Consider the following 25,885-nt stretch of genomic DNA (forward strand, 5'->3'; position numbering starts at 1 on the left):
TTCGATGGACGCACGTGGTTTCGATATCAAAGAGCGGCGACCCCGACAAATTGCTCTCAGTGAAGTCATACCGCCCGATAACACTTGCCAATGTGGATTCAAATCTTTTCATAAAACTCCTAGCGAAACTGTTTCAGAGGATAATTAACGAGCCGCATGAAACACGTGGAATTGAAGGGCGAAGCATATATACAAATAATAATCTAGCTAGGAGCATTTCGGAATGATGCGATGCGTTTGAAGTGTTTCAATGCTGCAACTAGGCATGGAGAAGGCTTTCGACTTGGTTAGCCACATAATTATGTTTTCAATATTTGATCAAGTGAATGCAGACTCGGTCCTATTAAAAGGAGTTTAAATAGCTTATTCGAATTGTTTTACGAGCACCATCGTAAATAAGCTGGTGACAAAGGTTTCCAGATAAGATCGTCGGTTAGATGTAAATACCCGCCTTCTCCACATTTATTTGCCCTCCATATACAGCCTTTTTAGTTAAAGTTGATTCAAGATGAAAGAATGCGACGATTTAGACTTATGGAGAGTGAAACAAATATATTGTCCTAAACTGATGACATAGTCCTTTTTTTGGCATGATGAAGGTAGCATTTCAGAGGTAATCAAAGATGCTACTCGCTTTTTTAAGAAAACGGTCAGCGAAGTCAACTCTGATAAATGTTTGGGGCTTTGGCATGGGGTCTAGCTGGGACACCGCACCTTCCCTGTTCGAAAATATTTCATGGTCTGTTATACGAGCGAGGTTCCTCGCAGTACCGCTTGAACTCCTTGAAGGTAGCACGCCTTTAAAAGAAATGAAAATATACCAGTACGACCGCCAATAAAACGTTTCTTCCTTCTTTAACACAGCGATACATTACCTGTTAAACCATGATTGAGGGAAAAGGGCTTCTTTGTACCGTGGTCGGTGACTGCTCGATTCGCCATAAACCAGGAGTCATAGGCCCCATTTTCCTTGAATCCTGGGATGCAGTATTTATCTAGAACATCTTGCAGATGACTTTAAGAAAGGACCTGCCAATCACGCCGTATGGTCTACGATTCCTTCTTGTCCGTAACCTAGGGAGTGTGGCATACTACTTAATCGTGTTGCTTTACCTCCACAGTGTACGGAAAAGGAGAATGGCTATGGGACACGCTGACGTCGATGCTTGCTCAGCGGGGGAGTGTTTCCTTGAAAGTATTACTTATCTAAGGAAAGCTATAATTTCCAAAGTGAGAAACCTGAATGGATGCCAGTTTTGATCGAGCTGGCTAATCTAAACCTTTCTAACAAAGTGTAGCCTTTTTTTTATTAACACACTTTTTTTTTTTAATTCGGAACCGGAATTAAAGAAACAAAACCCGGCGTGGAGCAGTGGTTTGCTTGCTCGGCTGGGGATTTGGGGTATGGTGGTTCGATTCCCAGCAGAGACAGTTTTTTTTTTGAAGTGTCAGTTTGTGCGAAAATTTCCTGCGAACATATGCGCAGCTCATGAGACAAGAAAGGCATTCGCTTAAAAGAAACCTTATCCACTGCGAAGGACAAAAACTCCGAAATCTCGGTAAACATTTCCATAAAATTCGCCTCCATAGCTGACAGCGGAGACAAAGGGTTAGAAAGCCGGCGCTAGGGCACCCTTGGCACGAAGTCGGCATCCAGCTTCCAAAGGAAAGCGCTTCTTTTGGCTCTGAAGAGAACAGCCTGCGTTTTGTTTTTGTTTTTTTTTGTTTTTTTTTTTTCTTGTATGTTATTGATGGCGGAAGGGGGCACGCATGTGTAGTTCACATTAGATTTGTGCGCTCTGACTTCCTCTGCACGATCTACGTCCGTGTGTTCCGTCCGCTGAGATGCCTCGTGCGCTATCGGACCAATGAGAGCAGCATGCGGACACATTGCAACCCGTGGCGGCATCGCCATCTCTAGTGTCGCATTACAGAAGTCTCGGACGGTCCCGAAACGGCGATAAGAGCCCCGAGAGCGAAGAAAAGCTCCGGCCAGAAGACGTCTTTTGGCCGGCGAAGAAAAGCGCCTTCTTCGAGTGCGACAGCACGCCGTCCGGCGCACTCGGGATCATTAGAAGTTGCTTAACGATGGCACCGGCGCTGCGGGCTCTGAAGGCGTGCTGCTTGATCATCTGGCTTCTTCAGTGTAGCCTTACATGGGCACAGGTAAGCGACTCTTTCTTATCTCGAAGCAAACACTCTTCATGAACAAGTACTTAAGATAAGGAACTCTCCAGAGGCTTTACGTGCACAAACGCTTTTTTGCACTTCCTCCTCCGTGCTATGCGTCAGGGCTTCGGAAGGTGTGTTGAACAGTCACTGTCGTTGAGAAAAGGGAACGGTGCAAGCATTGCATTGTATTGCAGTTAGCTGCAGATAAAAATCCGGCGATAGTATCAGAGTATCGTTGTCAGCGGAAGCAGGATGGTTGAACGGACTCTAAACTTTACCCTCTTCGTTGCCATATGACGTGCAGAGGGTTAGAACTCAAATGTGAGCGAAGTGCTGTGCGTTCCCGCTTTTCGAAGACGCGAAGTGATTAGACAAGAACGTCGCACTTGCTGACGAAACACAGGTTTAACTGTTAATTGCAACAGGAAAGCTTCTGAAGGAGATGTAAAAGAAATGAAAATCCCGCGGGCCGCAGCCCTACAACTGTGTCTGTCATGTTTGTGTGTTTCGTACTTTCATAAAATATGTAGGCATGTTTGGCTCATTTGTTCGATGTTATTCTTCACTCCTGTTCATTCAAGCATGTGATAAGCTAGAATATATCTGACATACCTCTAGACATTTTTTACCAATTTGCAATCAGTGCGTAACATAACCTGTCCTCTTTTTTTGCCGGCAGAATACGAGTCTCTTAGAGTAGTCACTGCGTCCACATTTCGCCGTGCGCAATCGTGCTCTTTTACATGTTTTGCATTTCTTCGACGATATCTGGCATGGAGCGCCGAGGAGGGTGATGTGAAGGTCGGAGTCAACCTTTTGAAACGCCGCTTCCGTTCAAACACGCTCGTTAAAAATGGATGCCTGCAAAGTACGACCCATTTACGGCGGAGGGTTCCACGCTGAAATGCTCAATCGCCAGCTTGTTGCAATGGTTTCGGAATCACCATGACTGCTGCCGGTTCCTCCTCTTCGGACCAGCCTGCTTCCTTCTTGCAAACGCTCTCGATATAGCACTAAGAAGAATTAGTCACTTCTCAGGATGCTGGGTATATTATCGTGCTGATAGTGCACATTGACGAATTTATCTCTTGCCAGTGTCAGTGCACGTTAAAGAACCCCAGGTAGTCGAAATTTTCGGAGTCCTTCACTACGGCGTCTCTCATAGCCTGAGTCGCTTTAGGACGTTAAACCCCACAAACCAACCGACCAACAGCATTTATCTCTTACGTAAACATGTATTTCCAGAGCACTGCCTTTTCTACACGCTGTCTCCCACCGCAAAGTCATCTCAATAGTTCTCAAATGAACTTGACTGCTGTGAACTAAATAAAGTGCTGTGTGCAGAAGAACGAGAATTAACCTTCCTAGAACGGGATAACGCGCTTTGCAATGACAGCAGAGCTCGTTGTCTTTATATGGTCACTGGCAACAAACTGTAGTTTGGCTTTATAGATACATTACTGCATTCCAAAGAGACAAATGCTACTTTAGCTGACGCTCATGGAAGTCTTATAAATTGGAAAAGCCAAGCAAAAAGTGTAATGCAAGCATCGTCCCTACTGGACGATTACGCAAGTAAAGTTTCGTCGCAGACCTCGGAGGCTATAGAGAATGCAACCTTTCACTTCAAGATGGTGATCACAAAGTCATAGTCTGTGCACACGTCACGAGTTTGTATAGAACGGCGGGAAATTATTTAATACAGTTTCCTCAACAATAGAAGCGCCATTTGATGCCGGGCAGACATCAACAAATCCAGTATGGATCTCACTAAGAATGAAAACTGGGTGGCATTTTTCCCAGTGTCGCTTTAGGGAAATGATCTCTTTTAGACAGCTGCACAATAATTCAGTACGCATTCTTTTTATTACGCACGTCCTTAGTACTTAGCAGAATATACGCGACAATTATTTGCCTGTATCTCGAAGACTATTCTAGGAGGAACAAGCAATTGCAAAAACCGGAACACTAGGAAGGCCGTTAAAGCAAGCAATCATGTCAAAGTTCCCGCCCAGAGACGATGCACAAAACAAGAAAAGACCTATAAAAAATCAGGCCTCCTAGCCGTTGCACGTAGCGTGTTGCACGGACAAAGCCGACACCGAGGACTATGACACGTAACCCACGAGTGGCAGCCTATGAGCTTTGCTTTAAAAAGGGAGAGATCAATTGGAATATAACCGGTTCAACATATCGGAATACTGCTTCCTTGCATTACGAAAACATCGAGCTGGTATACGTCAGAAATGCTGGGATTGGGTTCTGAACCTGATGCAGAAATTTCGGGCATTTGTTTTAATTTACTTGTGTCATGCTTGAGTGGTGTGAGCAGGAAATGTGGACACAAAGCGTCGACAAGAAGGTGCAACAAATATGTAACGTGATTCGGTACCACAAATGTGACGCAACTATTCGTTTTGCAGCGATCAGGTTGGTGTCATAGCATATCGCTGCCCATTTAGCAGCCATCTGCTAGTCAAGGTGGAGACCTGTTTGTGATAGGGATTGGAAACGACGACATATGTGCCCCCAATGTATTTGTATGCCGTTAACTGCAACTATATCGACGTCCACCGAGAAGTGAGACAGATACTGCGTATTTTCTTTACCCAAAACCCCAAACCAGCTAAAGACATTAAACCATTTGCCAGTCAGTCTGTCAATCCTGAAGCGCCAAGGAAAACCATGACAAACTGTGCTTTAGAACGTCTTAATCGGTTTAAACGCAGTCAAACCCCACTAACTTTAATTCGTTAATGTATAACTAGACTGGAATGTCTGGAATATATAGGTAAAATGTACTGACTTTTTATTTCCCTTACACGTAAGTTTTATGCAAGGTATGGGGTGACACAAGGATATACCAAAGCCCCACCGCAAGCGCGTGCACTAACTGGATACCTCAAACCGCAATCACAGCAGTTGTTGAGGCAAGCACCTCTTAGCCGTCTATTTTATTTTGCTGACGCGTATAATCAAACGACACACTGCGGGTGAAGGCGGAAAAACATAATTTTTGCAATATTTCGACCCCTGAATTCTCCGCAAGGTGAGCAGTTGATGCCTGTATACCAAATGCTGCATGCTGCAACTCCCAGGTGCAAACCCCTGGTCACTCCAATCTCCGCCGATTTCCATGGGAGAGTCTGCCGCCTGCCAGCACCGACATCGTCTTCCTGCTCGATCGGTCGGGCAGCGTTGGCGCGGCTGGCTTCGAGATGCAGATCGGCTTCGTGGAGCGCTTTCTCAAGTATTTCGAGGTGGCGCCCAGTGCCACGCGGGTGGCAGTCATCTCGTTCAGCGACGAAGCAGGTGAGCTCATATCTGACTCTGTGCTTTAAAAACCCCATTGCACTGAAGCAGCTGGCTTTTACTAGGTAGCAACCTTGGTAAGAACCAAGTCACCATGAGCGCTGCTATATGCCCCCCCTCACACACACACACACACACACACACACACACACACACACACACACACACACACACACACACACACACACACACACACACACACACACACACACACACACACACACACACACACACACACACACACACACACACACACACACACACACAAAGGCGTGTGTGGCGCCTGCATGGAAAGGCGGCCTCGGCGGCCGCCTTTCCATGCAGGCGAAAAGCAAGACTACGGCGTCTCTCATAGCCTGAGTTGCTTTGGGGCGTTAACCCCCCCCCCCCCCTCCCCCCCCCCCCCCCCCCCCCCCCCCCCCACACACACCATCAGCACCAGCTTGATTCCGCTTGAAGTCTACAGGAGGTTAGATTTGGTTAATTAAAATAAAATCGCTTTCTATATCGGCTGAGGCCTATAGAGTTTACCTTGTAAATAACTAGTTGTGGCGTTGTGTGGTCGCACAGATTGCGGTTGGCGCACCGTGCAGTTCTTTCCGTCTAAAATAGCTCCTATATTGCCAAAACGCACTTCTACGTGGTTCCCGCGCTGCAAGTCCCAAGTGTACGCCTGAGTTCTTGTCCCCGCACGCTTCGCAGCCATGTTAATGCATGCCTCCTGTAAGTTGCATTTGACATTCAACTCATGAAGCTATGTGCAATTTGAAGATAGGCTGGGACACATTCTATTTGCTTGAAATCTCGCAGAATTTCGCAGTATCGCCCTAAAAGGTTCCGTTATCGGGCGCCTTCACAGTATCGCAACACCCCCGTAGTCGTTCGGCGTCTCTAAGTGCCACCGCTCTTCACTTGATGTCGAAGAAAAAAGCGGAAAGCAAAGCAATGAAAGCCATGGACACATCTGGTTCGTTCGGGAATTAATCGATCGACTGTTTGAGGCCCGTCTACAGCGAGGCAAGAGCAAGCAACGCTCCAAGACGTGGGCGCACACCCGTTGTCGCAGGAGGAAGAAAACACTCGTGTAATCTTATTGACAGAGACGACGAAGGCTTAACGCGTCTGGCGTAACGCGCGGCGCGTGTCGAAAGAGGGAGAAAATTATTGGTTAAAGAACCGCGACGGTGCCAAAACACCGTAGCCGCCGATCATTTCGTGCCTGGGTGGCACTGATTTCGAAGCTGTAATTTATGGCTGTTAGCGGGCTTGTCACCATCTCATTCCTAGCTGTGATGACAGCCTCGATAAATCGCCTACAGTTTCCTGTTCTTTTTGTGGCTGTGACTATCCTGGGGGAAGGGAGAGAATGGGTGGAACCGAGCAAAATAATTGCCCTCAGAGTGCACCTGGGCCTTATGCGTGCATTCCGCCGTGAGCTTCAAATCAACGGCGTCTGCAGGTCTCTGAATTAAAACCCCTTAAACAACGTGCAGTGAATTATTGACGTGTTATACTACTTTACTGTATACCTCCGAGAAGCATGTGAGGATTTGTCACTTTTCGCTTGCGCATCGACACATGTAAACACGAACCAGTACCAGTGAGATAAAAGGTGACTTGTCGAAATAGCGCGCTGCTTTCCCATCCCCACTTAGCGCTTAGTTGAGACAACAGGGCAGGTCTAGACAGGCTCGACATGATGTAGGAAGGGTCTGGCAGGACCCGAACGCTGTGAGTCCTTCCTCCTACCTGCTCACTCACTGCTTTCTCAACATGACATCGCACCAGCTAGCGTAGCTAGGACTGCCGTCAAGCATTTAGTTCCCTCGTGCACAGATTGCCAGGCACTACAGCTTGTTGATCCAATGGGACGTGCCAAAAATTTCCTGAATTTGGTCGATCCAGTACACAACACCGGTACAGTGGACTGATCCATCTTCGATTTGAGGAACACGTTTGGACCGCTAGATGAGCCACGAATTTTGAGTACACGCCTGATCGCGTTTTTTACGCGACAGCGCGTTAGATGCCTCGTTCACCGAATATCAGGTGTCAGCGTCGACTTTGGCGTTGTGAGCGAACAGTCACCAGTATGGCGCTGACAGGCGGTAGCTGGCACTTGGCATTGCCGCGCAAAGACTGAACGTAGGGCAGCCTGACGTTACGTTTAGCAGGGGCTGCCAACTCGCGCCTATCCTTTCATATGGGAGGATGATATCAAAATGTTATAATCAAATCAGCCTGTGAGGACTTTTGCATTCACGTTACCCCTAGGCTACGTAGGCACGTTCATACGGCTTTTTTAAAGCGGGACTTTATATGTGGACTGCTTGCCTACGCTCTCGCGTCATACCCTTGAGTGAGTGTCGAGTGTCCGCCATAATTTTCTTTTTGATCATTCCTATGTTTGATTTTTCAGTCTATAAGTGAAATTTTAGCAATACACTAACAGGAAGTGCAAACCGCAGCAACTATACTGAGGTTCGTGTTAGATTCGCTTGCGGTTTGCTTAGGCTAGCACGTTAGCAGTGACGTCACAAACTGGACAGGCGGCCGCAGCTAACAAGTGCAATGAGTGACGACAGAGGCCGTGACTCGACGAGGAGTGTTACGCAAGAAGGCCGAGGCTCGCGCACGCATGGAGACTAGGCTGCTCGCGGAGAGAGGAGCGTGTTCGTCACTCCCCTCCTTCTCCTCCAATCTCTCTTTCTCTTTTTTTCTCCTCTCCGAACGCCGTGCACTCTTTTGGTGCCTATGAGTCAGGTGTAAACATTACCAGACACAGGGGAGAGCTTCTGGCACGAGGTAACGTCTCGAAGATGGGAACCAAGGACAAACTGAACGCGTGAGAAAGTTGAATTCTCGGCGATGCAGAAAAGCATAACGATGACCTAAGGCGGTGAGAGAGCGAGAAAAAGCTGCAGTCGGTTGCACGTGCAGCAGGCGCAGGCTGAGTGGCGCGCTCGCGCTATTCTTGGTCGCCATTTATATGAAGCAGAGGAGGAGGATTCAAACGGGGAGGGTATAGGCCAAGAGCGAGTAAGGAGCAAAGGTGGGGTCTTCCCTTTGCCCTGGCTGAAAAAGTAGGTGACAACGCGTAACCGACCCGCGGCGGACAGCACGGTGCCCAACCCCTGGCGCGGTCCTTCGAGAATAGCAGCGCCGGCCTGGTTGCATCAGGGCAGCCTATCCGTTGCAAGCTGCTAGCCGTGTTTCCTGCCTGCGCTGGCGTGAGCACAGTCTCTCTCTCCTTTTTTTTTTTTTTTCTCTTGCTCTTTCTGCAGCGTTCTACGCTGCTTCTCGGAGAGGGGATCCTTGCAGTCCTCTTGCGCGGAATGTGCAGGGGGAGACGTATATACGTGAGCGGGGGTCCATGAACCCACTGTGTTTTGTTTGGGACTAACGGAGCGAGCTGGAAGCGGACGACCGTTCTATGCTCGGCGTTCTGCACAACAACGCTCTCCCTTATTGTACGCGGACTGTACACACGCACACACTGCACGCATGCGGTCGTCACAGGTCGGTGTGTGCACGTTCTAATTCCGTAAGCACTGCAGCAGGTCTCATGTAACTTCTTGAATCACTGGTGCGTAAGAACAATTTTGGTTGAGAGCAGCCGCACTTACTTGCGCTGTGTATAAGCTGTGCCTGCCTGAGCTCTAAGCGGGGCTTCCAGTTGTGAGGAAGAGGGATAGAGGGAGACGGGTTGTATTTGTGTAACGAACCTGTTGCTCGGGTCGGCCAGTTCAGACTTGAAAAATATCCCGCTATGTGGAACACGATCATCTTCGGAATTGCGGCCGTCCTTTCTGGGAATCGAGAGTGGGCTGTTATCTAATCACCTCATTCTTCATATATAAGTTTTCACTTTACACATTCGAATGAAGGAGGGGAATTGGGACATAGGAGCACAATCAAACGCAATCACCGCGTCGTCATCAGTATGTTGTTTTTCTCAATGCTGACACAAATAACACTGTGTCGTTTTATATTAGCTGAGGGGACTAAGGTTGGGTTCCCTGGTTTGATGCGACCAGATGCAGGCTCAGGGCCGGTCGCTACTAGTCGTTCTCTCTGTGCACTTCAGAGTAACAGAGTTGGTACTTGGTCGTGCTCACAAAACACGCCTGCAGTCTCTTTGTCTGTCGTACGCGTGCTGTTTTTAGGCTGCAGTGATTTTAAATGTCGGAGTTCCCAGTGGCAGATGCAGACCTCTGGTCGGTACTTGATTACTTATTTTGTATTTTCTTTTTGTCTAACACGGTTTGTCAGCCTGCGCGCTCGACCAAGAGCAATAAAGGTGCAACGAAACGCGCCCACTACGGCTTGCGACGAAATCTGAACTCAGCGGCGCAGAAGAGATCTTGTGACTTGTGTGCTTTCAAAATCCTAAGCGACTGCAAAGAGACTGCGCGCGATTATTGCCTGGACATAGATCGTTAGGTGGCAATGTTCACGAAGACCTGCTTAATAGTTATATTTACGTCTGCGGTACCGTGTAACAGTCAATATTGGCGCACATTTGTGGTTATTTTATAAGCGACTTTTTTAACAGATAAAACGTATGAATATATATTTATGTGGGCGTTTTGGAACAAAACGTTTAAGATTGGTAACTTCTACAAATGGAACTTTGGGAAGGGTCTAGTGTTCAAAAGCATTTCTCATTTCGAATAACGGCTTTCTGAGAAGGTAGAATGATTAATACATATTGTAAAGCCATATGCTGCCGGAAACGACCGCGGTGGTATTTAGCTTCTATATGGATTCAGAGAAAGAGCTGAATACTTGCGAATAGGTCCTCTGACGTGAGTCCACTTTATCGCGTTCTTTTCAAACTGGCTGTGACAAACGGGCTCACCCGGCCTATGTATCGAGGCGGTCGTACAGCTTATGCCCCGTACGTGGCATTACGCACTGAGAGATGACGACCTCTGTTGTTGTGTTGTTTTGTTTTACGCCTGCAAACCACAGGCTGGCAGGATAGCGAAATCTACATAAATTTTCGTCCACGGCCCGTCAGCAACGCGAACGATCGTATATTCTGCACTCAGCTTCTTCTTAGCAGTTATGTCTGCAACTACGAAGGGCAGCTCTGGCAGAAACTACCACCTGGCGATATATCCGTGCGCCAATGGACACACGTGTAAAAGACAGCCCTCATGGTGTCTCGTGATTGGATTAGTGAGCCAACGCAAAGATTCTTGCGTAGCTTCGAAAAATATTTCTGTGTTAGCCACGCCAATGCAAGATCCGAAGCAGATTCAGCAAAGGTTGAGTTTTATCTATGTATATCTATAAGAAAGAAACTATTTGGCCGATACGGTCACCCAACGCCGTGAGCTCCCCCTTTAGTCTCTCTTTCTAATTATACGAGTCAAAAGATGACGGCGCGAGCAATGAGTGGCGATGCTTTCGCAAAATGTGCTTAAGGTCCGCACTAGGAGGCACAAGACTGCCATGCTGTGGTGTGGCTGCCTATGAAATGCAGAGGCGGGATCATAACAGTAATGATGATAGTAAGGGCTCGTTATGCGACCTGACTTCGCAATGTCGTTGCCTTTAAGCCAAACTATACAGGTTTGCCCTTTAACAGACACTGAAGTCGGGCCAAGGAAAGCCACTTGGGCTATTATCGGACTTAAGACGGCAGCACTCCAAAATTTGCAGGGATTCTGCCAGCGTTCATTAACGGCTAGTCCAGCACCTATGCAACGTTGGCATCCGAGTCGATCTGAGGTGGTCGGCTGCGCGTGTGGGCGTGACGCGTCTTGGGAACTGTCGACACTCTTTTCCACTAAGTCCTGACGTTCATGCTGTCTCTGACGGCAGCGCTAAGCAACAGGGAAGGTTTTTGCAAGGTCATGCCATGAAGCCCTTCCAGCCAGGGTAATCTTGGCCGTAGAAACCAGCTAGATGAAAAGAATGCTGATCAACGAGCTGGAGAGCTTCCGCTGTGGTAGAGCGAACTTGTTGCATTACCTGGGACAGTTATATAAAAAAATATTTTATTCAATGCTATTCTATTCACATTATCGCCTGTGCCTAAGGTATCCTTGGTATTCTGGGTTTCACCTTGCATGAGATAATTGCGAAGGTGAGGGGGTAAGCATATAATAAAACATTTGTATTGATATATTTATGCCCGCATTAGTCCAGCGATATTTATGATTGCTTCTGCTGCTCTCTTATGTCTCTCAAATATTATTACAACCGTGGTTGCGGCCGTTTTTTCGGTGTGAAGGATAGTGGGGACGGGGATGAGGGGGCACGAGCTGTTGTAGCTATTATTATGAAGCAGATAAAAATCACCCTAATTTTCAGTGCGACCTCCTAGTCCTTTTTTCTGCTGCCCGTAGCGAACTACGTGGAGGTAGTTTCGGAGTAGAGGGAAAGGGAGGGCGGGCGGGAGGCAGTTGTGCTGAGGTCACAGCGCGCAGCTGGGGAACCTTAGCATTGACACGTGAAAACGAAATTGGCGGGTGGACGTCATGTTACACAAACTGCTAGTCAGCCCAGGAAGAAAGGCATGGCAATTTAGGGAGAACGAGTTGAGCGTGATTAGAGGTTGTGTGTGTGTGCGGGGGGGGGGACGTGTCTGTTTGTCTTTGTGAGTGTGTGCGTGTCTGTTGTGAGTGTGTGTGAGCGCGTGTGCGTATCGCATACTTTTCGTTATTTCCTGTTGTCATCGGTAATTGACAACAAGCATCACACAGGAAACCACTGCGCACAACTGCAGGAGCTCTGCACCCCAGGGCTACAAATCAAGGCACTGAGATCGTACACATCGGGCATATCTCCGGAAACTGGCCTGTGTGCCAAGATCGTACGCCGTTTGCTGTCGCAACTTGCTCATCATCTGCAAATCTCTGTCGGACGCAAGTGATCCTCGGCAGTCGAAACCCTCGCAATAAGGTCATGAACGCGACTCAGAGGATTTATCAACAGTCTTCGGAACTCTAATTATGGTAAACAACTTGGGCGACGAAGTCGCTTTCAAGCACGCCGTTTCGACACAGCGCCACGCGCCGGACGCACGCAAAGACGAATCCCACGCAGGGCGGCGCTACTACATCCGCATTCAAGACGCGTGTATGCATAGGCGATGCCAACTCGAGGTCTAGCCCCTACCCTTTGCCGCGTCCGCCGTCCTTGTTTAAAAGCGACAGCGGCGGGTGCGGTGGCGGAAGACAACATATCAACCACGCCTCCTAGATTGCCACAGCCGACGGAGACGAAAGACGCGGGATTTACAAAACTGTGTCAGCGGGTCAAGTTCTCCCCGGCGAGAGCGGCGCGAAAATGGGGAAGGGGCAAAACGTTGACGCGGGTCGAGCGCGACAAACGACGAGGTGTGGTGACAAGGCGTGAAGTACAAGGGCGTCAACATGTTAAAGCGGCAGGGGCACGATGTATGGGAGCCCCAACCCGTGCCAGGTCGTACTTGCATATACGAGAGCGAAAAGAGGATGTCGTATAACTCTACAGAAGAATGCGTTTGTGGAGACGCACTTTGGTCGCTGGAGGCGTCGCCTGTGTCCTACAGGGACTGTTCTGTTCCCCCGAGACGACAAGGAAACCAGAAGAAAGAAGGAAAGGGAAAAAAAAACAGAAAAGAAAGAAAACTTTGGGGGATATTAGAACTGCGTCCTTAAGGATATGACGTGATAGCCTTCATGGCTGCCGTTTGCAGATCCTCGTTTGCGTACATGCATCTTGTATGCAATCGCCATTAAACTAATATGTGCCTCTGTTATTTCACACATATTAACGTACATAAATGTAAAGACCTTCTTTGACCAAATCTTATGAAAGGGTCTGAGTGGGTACCGCCTATAAGTAGCCTGTCTGAATTGGGATCAGAGGGTCCTGATGCGTTTGATTTCCATCTCAAACTATCCGAGTTGAAACCTCCTGCGAAATTATGAAATTATGAGGTCCTGTGACGTCACAGATGTGCCGATCAATTATTACCTGGTCATATAGCCTCCCAAAGCCATGTCGTGATGTTTCGCTCAAAACGCCAACAACAAGGGCCTTTTTTTCTTTTATTTTTTTTAGAACGGAGCGTTTAAAGCTATCGTATTATCGAGCAGAACGAAGTAAGTAAATATGGAAAGACAAATAGTGATTTAATTTGCGGTTATACCTGGAGTTTCGCGAGAGCAACCTCCATGGCTACGCTTAGGTTCGGCTTGAAAGTAGATACAAGGCTTTAGCACACGGCTTCAGCTTTATTTATGCCATAGGGGAATCACTTCACGTATGAGCATCCCTTGCCTCTCGTCGTTGACCATTCTCCTTCTGGTGTAGAAGACTTCTAATAGTGGTATGACATTGTCTCTACGTCGAACTACGGGGCACACCGCCGTCACAACGTTCAAACGAACCTTCTGTCCTAGCAACTCTCGGTTGTTGTTCGCTTCTTCTTGTTCTTGTTCTTTTTCTTCTTCTGGTTCTAGTGCTTCTTCTTGTTCTTTTTCTTTTTCTTGTTCTTGTTCTTCTTCTTTTGTAGTGAGGGCTACATTGGCCACAGCCTCACCATTCCGCCGTGCCTGTTCGTGCCTGTCCGAAGAGCGAAGAAAGAGGAACAAAAAGAAGTAGAAGAAGAAGTGGAAGAAAAGAGAAGAAGAAGAAGAAGACAGATAGTTCGGTAGTTAGTAGAGGTGAACGACAACAGTCACTTGCTAGGACACAAGGTTCGTTCCAACGTTGTGACGGCGGTGTACCGCAGAGTTCGACGTAGAGACGATGTTATACCACTAGAGGTCTTCTACACCCGAATGAGGACAGTCAACGACGAGAGGCAAGGGGTGCTCATTCGTGAAATGGTTCCCCTGTAGCATAAAAAAAGCTGAAACTATAGATTAAACTACTATGTGCAAAAGCCATGTCTTTACTTTCAAGCCTAACCAAAGCGTATACCATGCAGATTGCTCCTTAGTACTTTTTTTCTTTTTCTTTCTCTTTTCTTCTTCTTTCTTCGCTCTTCGGACAGGCACGGACAAGCACGAACAGTCACGGCGAAATGGCGAGACTGTGGCTGTAAAATAGATGTAAATGGAAATAAACAAGAAATGAAGGAAGGAAGGAGAGAGAGAGTGAGAGAGAGAGAGAGAGGGAGGAAGGAAGGAAGGAAGGAAGGAAGGAAGGAAGGAAGGAAGGAAGGAAGGAAGGAAGGAAGGAAGGAAGGAAGGAAGGAAGGAAGGAAGGAAGGAAGGAAGGAAGGAAGGAAGGAAGGAAGGAAGGAACGAACGAACGAACGATCGAACTAACGAACGAACGAAGGTAAAAAATTCTAGGCGGCACTTTGGGCCATTAAAGTGCGATGAGGCGAAAGCTTTGTTTGAAACACCGCTGATTCCTGCTTTACTGCGTCTGCTTCTGTGTGCTGTATGGTGCGGCTTTCGAGGAAACGCCAAATGAAAGGCGCAGCACGGACGCCGGGATCGGACGCCCTGCGGGTCAGCTTCGATGCGTGAATTGCCTGGTGAAGTCATTGGTCATAACCGGGCATGACGTCGTGACCTGATGTGACACCATGGGGACGTCAGTTCCGATTGTTAGACAGGACCGGCGGTGACGGCATGATGACGTGAGGTCCGGTCATGGCCGATGGCGTCATACCCTGATGATGTCACAGTCGGTCATGAAGACCGACATCATTATCCCTGTTATCAACTGCCACTGTCATCATCGGAACTACCGCTGTCATCATCCCTGTCACTATCATCATCATCATCATCATCACTAACTGTCACTATCAATGACTACCACTAACTATCATTATCGGTCACTATCTACCATTAACTAATGGTTTTCCTCGACAACTTTAAAGGTAAACATAAATCCGCGGGATCTTGCTGTATCCCAATCCCGCGAGGAAGTGAGACACTTCTGCGGACGCAGGCACGCGCGGACGCACTCTCATGAACCTATAAAGGTTTTCACCTTAAAAAATTATTTACGCCAAGTTGGTCATGACGAGAGGAGGCGATTTTCCCGTGCGCACATTGCTCGGCAGGGTGTTTTGCATGGTGAAATACTAAGGAAAGGATTTATTTTCCGCGCAGGTTGGTATGAGAGCCTCGCATATGCAAGAAGCTCCTCTGCTATGCGTGTTGAGGGTAGCCGGCTCGTCTTCTACACAGATAGCAAGTCAACGCGCATTCTCACTCAAGTAACCAAGATGGTATCCAAGAGACGTTTCGCCTCTATACGTCGAATTGTTGGGAGTTGTGGAGTCACACTGTGAACAGAGAAGCGGCCTCTGGAGAGAACAATGCTTTCACTCAGATGCGTAAAAACTGGTAAGGCGGCGACCCGTGTTCCGTACTCGGTGTTTTGTTCAGGGCAGCGCTGAGCCAAGTGCTCTCCTTGGGTGCGTACAGATAGCAAACATTATTAAGCCGGCCGAACACCCACAGGTGAGCAGAAGGGGCAGAAGGCTAAATCTGTATTCAAATACACACACCTTCGGTCGCTTCAAAACAAGCGCACACTAACCTAAATACACGGACCGTGAGTCAGGCGGCAAAGCTGGGGAAGTTTAATAAACTATCCTCTCAAAGGAAAATAAAACAGTTGTGGTGCGGAAAGTTGAAAGAAGCGTGGGCGTGATCATACTCTTATTTTGGTTTTAGGGTGCCTTCAATTCTTTGTGTCTGCGTGTGCCCAGTGTATACACAGGCATTGCGGAATATTGCTTAGGCCCGATAGCATTTTGGGCGGGTTCGCCGCGAAAGAACTCCCATCCAGTAGAAAACACGTGACAGCCTAACTGCAACGGAGGTGCATCGAATAAATCAAATTTCGCGCTAATTTTGAAAAGTAATTCGCTGATTTCATGTTGGCACACAACGCAAAGCGGGAATATATTGAGAAAAGAAAACAAATCATTCATTGTGGACTCAGTCTCCTATAGAGTTGAATAAGATACAACCGAGCAAAATACAGTGTATACAGTAGAGCATTAGCCAACTGCGCGAATTAAACGTCGAGATCTGCTATACTGTCTGTCACGCAGCAGGTGCGTCTGCTGGCTTGTCACCCGGTATACGTGAGGGTCCTTACCTTTTTGATATGGAGGCGACAAGAATGTGCTGTGCGATGTCAGTGCATGCTAAAGAACCCCAGGCAGTCGAAATTTTCGGAGTCGTCCACTACGGCGTCTCTCATAGCCTGAATTGCTTTGGGACGTTAAACTTCACAAACCAAACAAAACCAAATATGTGCTGAGCTGGAATAAAGGTAGAAAATCAGAAGACAGCTAGGAGCTAGAAAAAAACAACAAAACATTGCGGTACACGTGTGAAGGGCTGAGTGCAAATGATCCAGAATTGGATCTGTACTGATGGCCCACATGTCACTAAGACCATGAATTTTACTATAAGGCTAGCTTCTGCTTCGCCTGGTATCCCTTCCTCTGCTTCATTTACTGCTTTGTCCAAGCTCAGGAGCACTTATAGCGACACAACTGTTCTTTATTGGTATGCAGAACATACCGGACAAAGAACATTGTCCATATCATGCAAGCGGATAGCTGGGTTCCCGGAAGTGGCGAGTGCAAGTTGTAGACTGCTTAACAAAGAGGAATAGAGAGACAGGGTTGAAATTTACCGCGGTTTCTTTTATAATTCAGATACTAAAATAAATCGTTTCTTTCCTAAAATAGATAGCGACGTGTCCCTGCGAAATGTTCCTTCGTTGCGGCATATCATGTCGCAGGGCCCGCGCGCGCCAGCGTAAGGAATGCTGCTCGCACATGGCCATCGCGGAAGCGACCTCCGCCAGGGGCATTCCGCGACTCCCAGTCGCCTGCCACCATAACGACGACAGCGTTCAATGCCGATGCGACTCGCTATATACTTCCCCTTTCGATGCATGTTTATTTCCTCTCGGAAAGAAGAGCACGGAACGATGACAATCTTCTCTATGCGCGGACTAGGCCTGATCTCGTGAAAGCCGAGCCGTTCGCTTGCGCAAGGATTCTTTCTCTTTGCAATTCAATCCGATGCATGAGTTTCAGCCCAGTCTACTACATTGTGAGGATGGCCAAGTATTTGCCTCTGAATATCGTAGGAAGCGTTCCGAAAAGAAAGAAAGAAAGAAAGACATTCAAATCGCACACTTGACTTCGTGCCATTGACGAAAAGGGACTGGTAGCAACGAGGTTGGGCGCCAGCTCGCTGATATTTATTTATTTATTTATTTATTTATTTATTTATTTATTTATTTATTTATTTATTTATTTATTTATTTATTTATTTATTTATTTATTTATTTATTTATTTATTTATTTATTTAGCGAAAGGGAGAGGGAAATGACCACCTCTTCAGTTGTGGCTAAAACGGCTAATGGTGTTATTAGCCAGCCTTTGCTTGGTGTCTTTTAAGAACTCCTCACCTATCTTTTTACTTTTTCTTACCATGTATACTCAGTGCCACGTTGACTGCCACTACAATAATCGCGGAAAGCGATTGTGGAGAGAAACGCGCCATCGAAAGGGAGACATTAGAACACACTGGAATTAAATAAAAGAAGGGATAAAGCCGTGGGAGCAAAAGAATTATTGCAAAATCCAATGCGATTCAGATCTCATGGGGCCATAGTTGGCTATCAGCCGCCGCTCTCGCGCTACGTTTTGCAAACCGTTGCATATAATGGAGTGAAGAATAATTTGCATAACTAACCGCACTTAATGCATAAAAGTAATCGTGGGGCGCCTTTAGGCTGCACATTGTGCGTTTGTTATTGAACCGCTCATTGTCACGTTTTGGTCATCCCGACGCAGACGTGCACGCCGACTTTCTCAAAGAGCCAGGCAACAAGTGCCAGCTGACGAGGCAAATACGGGAGACGAAGTACTTGAACCACTACGCCACCAACACGGGCGCCGGACTGCAAGCAGTCCGCGAGGTCTTCCAGAACAGTCGCCCACAGGCCCATAAGGTGAGTGCAGTGACCTTCGCGGGCTGCGAAGCGCGATTCATGAGGCCGTTGCTTCCTGTCCATCACTTGGCTTGTGGGCTGAACTTTGCGGAGCAAACCTTAAGTTAACTTTGCTTAGCTTACGGTATATGATATGGTAATCGGGAAACGGACAATGTGCAGCTAGTAGTCGACCAGTGCTCCAGTCTAAGGAGGTCATGTTGCGGATATTTCTTGCTCAGTTTGTGAAAAGATTAGTTGGTCTAGCATTCGAAAAGTGCTCGGTTCGACGCCAATGTCAACAAGTATTCACCAGTTTTCCAAATGGTACGGCCGGCCTGGTGCTTATGGCTCTTACGGGTTGAAATGCTCGGCGCTCGGGAAAAGTGTCACAGGCCAAATATTTGGAGCCGCATATAGTACAAACAAAACTCTTCTCGCAGCTTTCTACAAAGTTATTTCTATATTTCATTCTTCTTTTAGCAAATCCACTTTTGAGCGAGTTCCCGCTGACTGACGTTGCTTGTATTATATAGCTGTCAATAGTGACGGCAAACAAGAGGGATCAAAACGTGGATCGTGTGGACAATTCCTTCCAATTTCCATTCATGTAGCTTTGCGTAATTTTAACTTGCGCTCTCTTATTTTAAGAGGGAAACTTCTCTATGCCCCCCCCCCCCCCCTTTTATTTTTCTTTTTCTTTTTTTTTTTCGCTTTACTGAAGGGACAGTTGAACCAGATGAGAGACTCTACTCGTTATGGTTTCGTTGCTTTATGTGCGCCATTCAATCGCAGGTACTGGTTTTAGTCACCGATGGGCTCGCAACGACAGGCCCTGACCCTGAGGAGGAGGCTAATAAATTAAAGGAAGCCGGCGTCGACGTATTCGTGTTCAGCATCGGCAGGTTCATCAGGAAGCATCTGGACAGCCTCGCTTCCTCGAAGGAACACGTGTTCGAGTTCGAGAGTTTCGCCGAATTTGAGACTTTCGACAAAGGCGAGTGGCCTCTATCTTTTAATTTTCTTTTGGTTCCTGTTGATATACTCTCTCTCTCTAGGCATGAAACGGATGACGTCACCATGGCAGTGAGGAATAAAGACCCTTGTCGCGGCCTTTAACTTCTGTCTACGGTGCGTTTTTTATGGCGCTATTTGTTTATGTTAAAGTAGTCAGGACCGTATTGAGATTGGCGGTAGGGAAAAACAGTCGGACGTTCCACCAGTGACGAAGGAAGAGGTCAAGAAAGCATTAGAAACTATGAAAAGTGGGAAAGCAGCTGGAGAGGATCAGATAACTATAGATTTGTTGAAGGACGGGGGGATATAGGGCTAGAAAAACTGGCCGCCCTGTATACGCAGTGCCTGGTGTCATCGACGGTACCGGAACCATGGAAGATTGCAAATATTATCCTCATTCATAAGAAAGGAGACGCTAAGGACCTTGACAATTACAGACCAATCAGCTTACTGTCTGTTACGTATAAGGTATTTACTAAGGTAATCGCTAATGAATCAGGACAACCTTAGACTGCAATCAAGCAAAGGATCAAGCAGGTTTTCGGAAACGGTACTATACCCTCGATCATATCCATACCATCAACCAACCAGGTGTTAAAAAATTCTCGGAATATAACTAGCCCTTATGCATAGCATTTTTTGATTACGAAAAAGCATTTGACTCAGTAGAAACCTCGGCGGTGATGCAGCCATTGCGAAATCAGGGGGCAGACGTGAAAGTACTGGAAGATATATATAGTGGCTGCACAGCAACCATTGTTCTGCATAAAGAAAGTAACAAAATTCCCATAAAGAAAGGTGTTAGGCAAGGAGACACGATCTCCCCAGTACTATTCACAGCTTGTTTAGAGGAAGTATTCAGAGACTTGGAATGGGAGCAGTTAAGGATAAGGGTAGATGGAGAATACCTCCATTTGCTGATGACATTGCCTTGCTAAGTAACTCGGGGGATGAACTACAAATAGTGATTTATGACCTAGACAGGAAAAGTAGAAAGGTAGGCTTAAAAATCAATATGCAGAAGACTAAGGTAATGTTTAACAGCCTCGGGAAGGAACAGCAGTTTACGTTAGGTAGCGAAGCACTGGAAGTAGTAGGCGAATATGTCTACTTAGGACAGGTAGTAACCGCAGATCCGGACTATGAAAAGGAAATAGCATGATGAATAAGATTGGGATGGAGCGCATTTGGCAAGCACTCACACATTATGACTAGCAGCTTACCGGTATCGCTCAAGAGGAAAGTCTACAACAGTTGCATCTTGTCTGTACTCACCTATGGGGCTGAAACGGGGAGGCTAACCAAGAGAGTTCTACTTAAGTTGAGGATAACGCAGAGGGCTATGGAACGAAAAATGGTACGGGTAACATTAGGAGATGTGAAGCGTGCAGATTGGGTAAGAGAAATAACTCAAGATACCGACATTCTAATGGAAATTAAGAAGAAGAAATGGGCATGGGCAGGACATGTAGTGCGAAGAGAGAATAACCGATGGTCGCTTAGGGTAACAAACTGGATTCCAAGAGAAGGAAAGCGTAGCAGGGGGCGGCAGAAAGTTAGGTGGGCGGATGAGGTTAAGAAGTTCGCGGGGGTCAAGTGGGTGCAGCTAGCACAGAACAAGATTAAGTTGAGAAATATGGGAGAGGTCTTCGCCTGCAGTGGGTACAGTCAGGCTGATGATGATGATGATGATGATGTTTATTTTTCCCGCGCCGATAATCCCTGAGCTTGTTGTCCTTCTATAATATCTTTATACGCCTTCCCATTTAGCTGAACGCTCTGTAATTAAATGATGGTTTACAGGATAGCATATAGGACTCGTTAAGCCAAAAAGCCTCGCCGTACGTAAATATAAATAAGAATCGTAACCCAGAAACGTGTCGAAATATATACGCTATTCATGATAAAATAAATTTTTCTACATCACCATTTTCTGCACCATTTGAACCCAGGCCCTGTGCGTGAAAGGTGGACACGCAACGCGAAAACCACGAAAGGTTCTTTTCTTTCGCTATATATCGGATACAAAAGTTCGTTGCTACCAAGCGTGTTCGAGGGCCCCTATGGAATGCGTTGTGGCGCGTATGACTTACTCGCGTATGTTTGGAATGTGTACTGATGTCACGGAAAAATTTGTGTAAGAACTAATAATCTAAAGAAGAAATTTTAGAAAAATTGCACAATGAAACTCGATGTTAAAGGCACTATAGGGGTTACTCCCAAGCCGAAGCTTAAGCATCCTCCTAATAGGTTCTTAGTTTTTCTGACACGTACGTAATCTTCCTGCGCTCCCCTGCTTCCTTCGCCTGTATCAAGCTAGCGGGCCTTACACAAAATAACTATGTGTTTATGGTTGTTAACATTTCTAAGAGCAAGCACGAAAAATATTTTGCCGAAGACTTGCTTGAAGGTTCTGTAATGCTTCTAGGCATCTTACTGGAGAAGGAAATGAGTTTTTGGGCTTCCTCTGGGTTTCTTTCTGTGATGAGGAAATCAGGAATCAGGACCCTAGGTTCGGCGTAGGAAACTTCGCGGCAACTAAAATGTGCTTGGGTGTCCTGGTAACGTACGGATAGCTTGCAAAATTGTGACGCGGTCACTTAGACTAGATAAAAAACGATTTTTGCACGACTAACGCAGTCATTATTCGCTACGAGGCGATCATTTCTGCGACCTGAGTACTATCCTCTGTAAGCGTGATCCATGCCCTGTCTAAGTTGTTCACAGCTCACTTTTCCATGACCCTCGTTGTAGCTGGCTTTTCAGGTTTGTGGAGAAGGAGGGTGTGCGTCTTCCGTGTAGGTGTTTTCAACTCCTTCCTGTAGTACAAGAAAATGCTGCGGGGTGTCTACCACCCCCCATGGAGATAAAAAGACTCCTTGCTTCGTGACCAGCCCCCAGCATTGAATATGTCGCTTCCCTTCAACCTGCTTGTAGAAATGCCAATATTCTGACCATTCATTTTCATTTTTATTGAAGCAAATGTGCATAGAAGTTCATGTGTTATTAGTTGAGGCTATCTGTTGTAAAAGAGAACAAGAATTCCGAAATGTAAAGTATTTGAAAGCAAAATACCTACCGATACCAAACACTGAACAACATAATTACAATGCAGAACACTGCACAACACGTACAATGTGAAAGAAAAAATCTTTAGAGCAATAATCAATCAGTCAAACCGAAATTAATTACAAGGCCGTACTGCCTAAAATAGCAGCGCATGAAAATAGTCCAATCCCTACTTCTGCTGTCGTGGGCCTCGTTATCAAGGCTATCACTACAGCGGTCATGAGGCAATCATACATCATTGTTTACTAAAACTTAAAGCGCAAACAAGACACACACACACACACACACACACACACACACACACACACACACACACACACACACACACACACACACACACACACACACACACACACACACACACACACACACACACGCACACGCACACGCACACGCACACGCACGCACACACACACACACACACACACACACACACACACACACACACACACACACACACACACACACACACACACACACACACACACACACACACACACACACACACACACACACACACAAGAAAAAACAACAAAGTAATCGTTCTAGGTTTCGAGATCTCTTGATGATCCGGTCGAACTAGTCCTAGCTGTTCGGATCCTAATTTTCTGCCAAGCAAGGTGAGAGGGGGAGGGAAAGAGAAATCCAGCGAGTGAAGCGAAGAATTCTGGTTGGCTGTTATGTGCAGCGAAAAAAGAAACATCCATATCAATGCCAGCAGAGCATCGAACGGACTAATAACTGTCTGTGCGTGCGCAGTAGACGTGAAGGCATGCCCCGTTCATTGTAGGGAAGGACGTTTCATTCGGAGTTGCAGCTGCGCAGCTCGAGTGGGACAGGGCTTTACCGCTCACACGTGCTTCCAATTGTTTCGTCTCTGCTGAAATACAAACCCATCAGGCCCGACTGCCACACGTCCCACCTCAGTTGTCCTTGTGTCTGAATCGACACTACTACGACGTAAATATAGTTAAACGAAAGGGAACACTGGACACGTCGTCCCCCATCGCAGAGTCCGGATGCGCCATCGATCAACCTGCTCAGCTTCCATAGGCCATATATGTTGTGTCTGGCTTTCACTGCGGTTCTGCGTTGCAGCGCAGCGCCTTTTGTTTTTTCAGTAGCACGGGGAAGGGGCCAAAGTAAATACGTGAGTAGGGCCGCATGCAGATGGGCGCTGTCGTTTCGAAGCTCAAGGGAACGCTGAGGTTGTTAAGAGCACTGATGCATCCTCCAAACACGAAGCAGTGGGAACTGCACGGCGCACTGTGGACTCGAGTTACCCGCCAAGTCGGTCGAAGTTAAGATGCGCGCGACAGGACGTCTGAGCTTCGCTCTTCTGTACGCCTGACGACTCACGTCTCAGCTTCGGGGGCCCGCGAGTCCCGAAACTGATTGATGGCATAGATGCGACGCGAGCGAACGATGCCAGGGTCGCTCGGAGCGGGATACCGGGGTCGCCTCGGAAAAGCCTTTTGCCGGTTGACGCTGCAAAAGCAAGCAAACGTTGCCGAAGAACCCTGATGACTCTGAGTGTTGTCTATAGGAAGAGGTACTTCCGTCTTCCGGGTTGCGTGACTTGTGGTCCTATCTGACTCGCAGTGAGGTTTATTGCTGGGGGATGCCAAAATAGCGAATTTGCAGCTTACATTCAATCGCAGCATTGCGCGGGCTCGGTGAATCTATCGTGATCTCGGTCATCTCCTCTAACGCGAAAAAACCACAAGGGACTCGCCCTTTTGTTCGCAGAGCAAGTGAGACAGATATTGCGCATTTCCCTTCCTGTGAACCAATTATTATTATTAATATTATTATTATTCGCCCTTTCATACTGCTTCCTTTTGCAGCGTCTATAATAACCCCCACATACCAATGCCAAGAAAGAAATAAAAATAAATTGCGAGGTTGGCGTTAAAAAGACCAACTTAAGTGAAACTTTTAAAATGTATTCGTAGCTTTAATTTAGCCTATTGTGTGCAAAGTGGTCGCGGCTACAATGCCTAATTGGAGAAGCTTCCGTACTGCAGTGCCTGCAGCATTGCCGGCAATGGCGCCGCTATGGTTTTCATAAATTTGGTTTGTTATCACCAAAATCGCCAGCACTATTGCTATACTTGTCTCTCCTCGAGACTATTCAACTGGACAGCCCGACTGGAAGTGATAGCCAGAACACGTATTTAGCTAGTTGCACTCTAAACCATTTGCTTAAACTCGAAACTGTCGAGAATCAGAAAGAAGCGTCAAGGACGAAGAAAAAAGTGAGCTTTAAAAAAATGCAGATAATTTTGACTAACACTATAATATCCTTCGAAAGCGATGCTGAACATGTTTTCTTCTTCTATCTCCGCCGGTGTTGGCGTTAATTGCACTGAAAGGCGCCCACTCGAACTGGACCCATCCTCTAAACTATGGAGTTTCTGGTTTAGAGCAACTCCCACCTCTTCACATTTTGTACTTTCTTTATTTAGTTCCTTACTCTTTTAATTTTAATTTTACATAACAAACGTATTTATTTTATTTTGGCAGTATGCAGAATTTATTTTTTAACTAAACATTATCTTCCTTTTCACCTATCCGCGATGCATTATAGTGACGCGTAGGAGACCATCACTTTCTTTTTGTTTGTCTTAGCGCTCACTTTCCCTCTCTCCTTGGGACATTCGAAATGAAGGTGTGTGTCTTGATCAAAGTATTTCGTTTCGATCGTGCCTCGAAACTGTGAACTCTAAAGCAATCACTTCTCTCCGAACGCTTTGGAGCACACTGCTCTATTATGCAAAATCACTGGTAGCTGTGGTGGCCTAGTTGTCAGCCAACCAGCGAAACGAGCTGATCCGCGAAGGAGACGGAACATATTCGAATGAGATATGCAAACAATCCCGCGGAGATCAGAGAACCAGCTCCGTATTCCAGGCGAACCTGCGATGCTGAGACGTCTGTGAAGCTGGCGTCACTCAACGAGACAGCACGCGGCCTGTCGGAAGGGGCGGACATTTGTGCCATCTCTTTAATACGGTGCAGCATTGGTGAAGCTGCAGCTCGTGTTTTGGTTGATCAACAACTGCAACTCACAAAGCTGCTCCTTCACGAGTGAACACAAGACCGGTCTTAATTGTTTCCTTCTTAACTTACTGACACTGCTAACGAGGGGTAGACATAAATTTAGACTTGGTCACCTGTTTCCAGCAACAAGTGGAAAAATGTTCAAAGGCAGGACACACAAAGACAAAGCCTACTGTAACTCAGCTAGTCCCATTTGTCATGTTATAACCATCAGGTGCAAACTCGGTGCAAATGCAGTCGAAGTTCTTTTCTATAATTACGCATTGTAACACGTAATCATATAGCGGGGACATCAGCCACTACAATAATTAACAGATATAA

The 25,885-nt window shown here is 46.8% G+C and overlaps 1 protein-coding gene across 1 annotated transcript in view; it reads left to right on the top strand.

Annotated features, from left to right (window-relative positions):
- The first annotated feature begins 1,854 nt into the window (after positions 1-1,854).
- Positions 1,855-25,885, top strand: part of LOC146191566 (sushi, von Willebrand factor type A, EGF and pentraxin domain-containing protein 1-like) — a 78,436-nt gene continuing 54,405 nt past the window's right edge. The window contains exons 1-4 of the mRNA XM_084602073.1: positions 1,855-2,166; positions 5,271-5,484; positions 18,279-18,436; positions 19,211-19,412. Of these exons, the coding sequence (XP_084458199.1) occupies positions 2,089-2,166; positions 5,271-5,484; positions 18,279-18,436; positions 19,211-19,412 (652 nt within the window). The 5' untranslated portion in view covers positions 1,855-2,088. The remainder of the gene's footprint in view (positions 2,167-5,270; positions 5,485-18,278; positions 18,437-19,210; positions 19,413-25,885) is intronic.

This window comes from Amblyomma maculatum, chromosome 4 (assembly GCF_055883805.1).
Source record: "Amblyomma maculatum isolate TAMU_Amacu chromosome 4, ASM5588380v1, whole genome shotgun sequence".
Lineage (NCBI taxonomy): Eukaryota > Metazoa > Arthropoda > Arachnida > Ixodida > Ixodidae > Amblyomma > Amblyomma maculatum.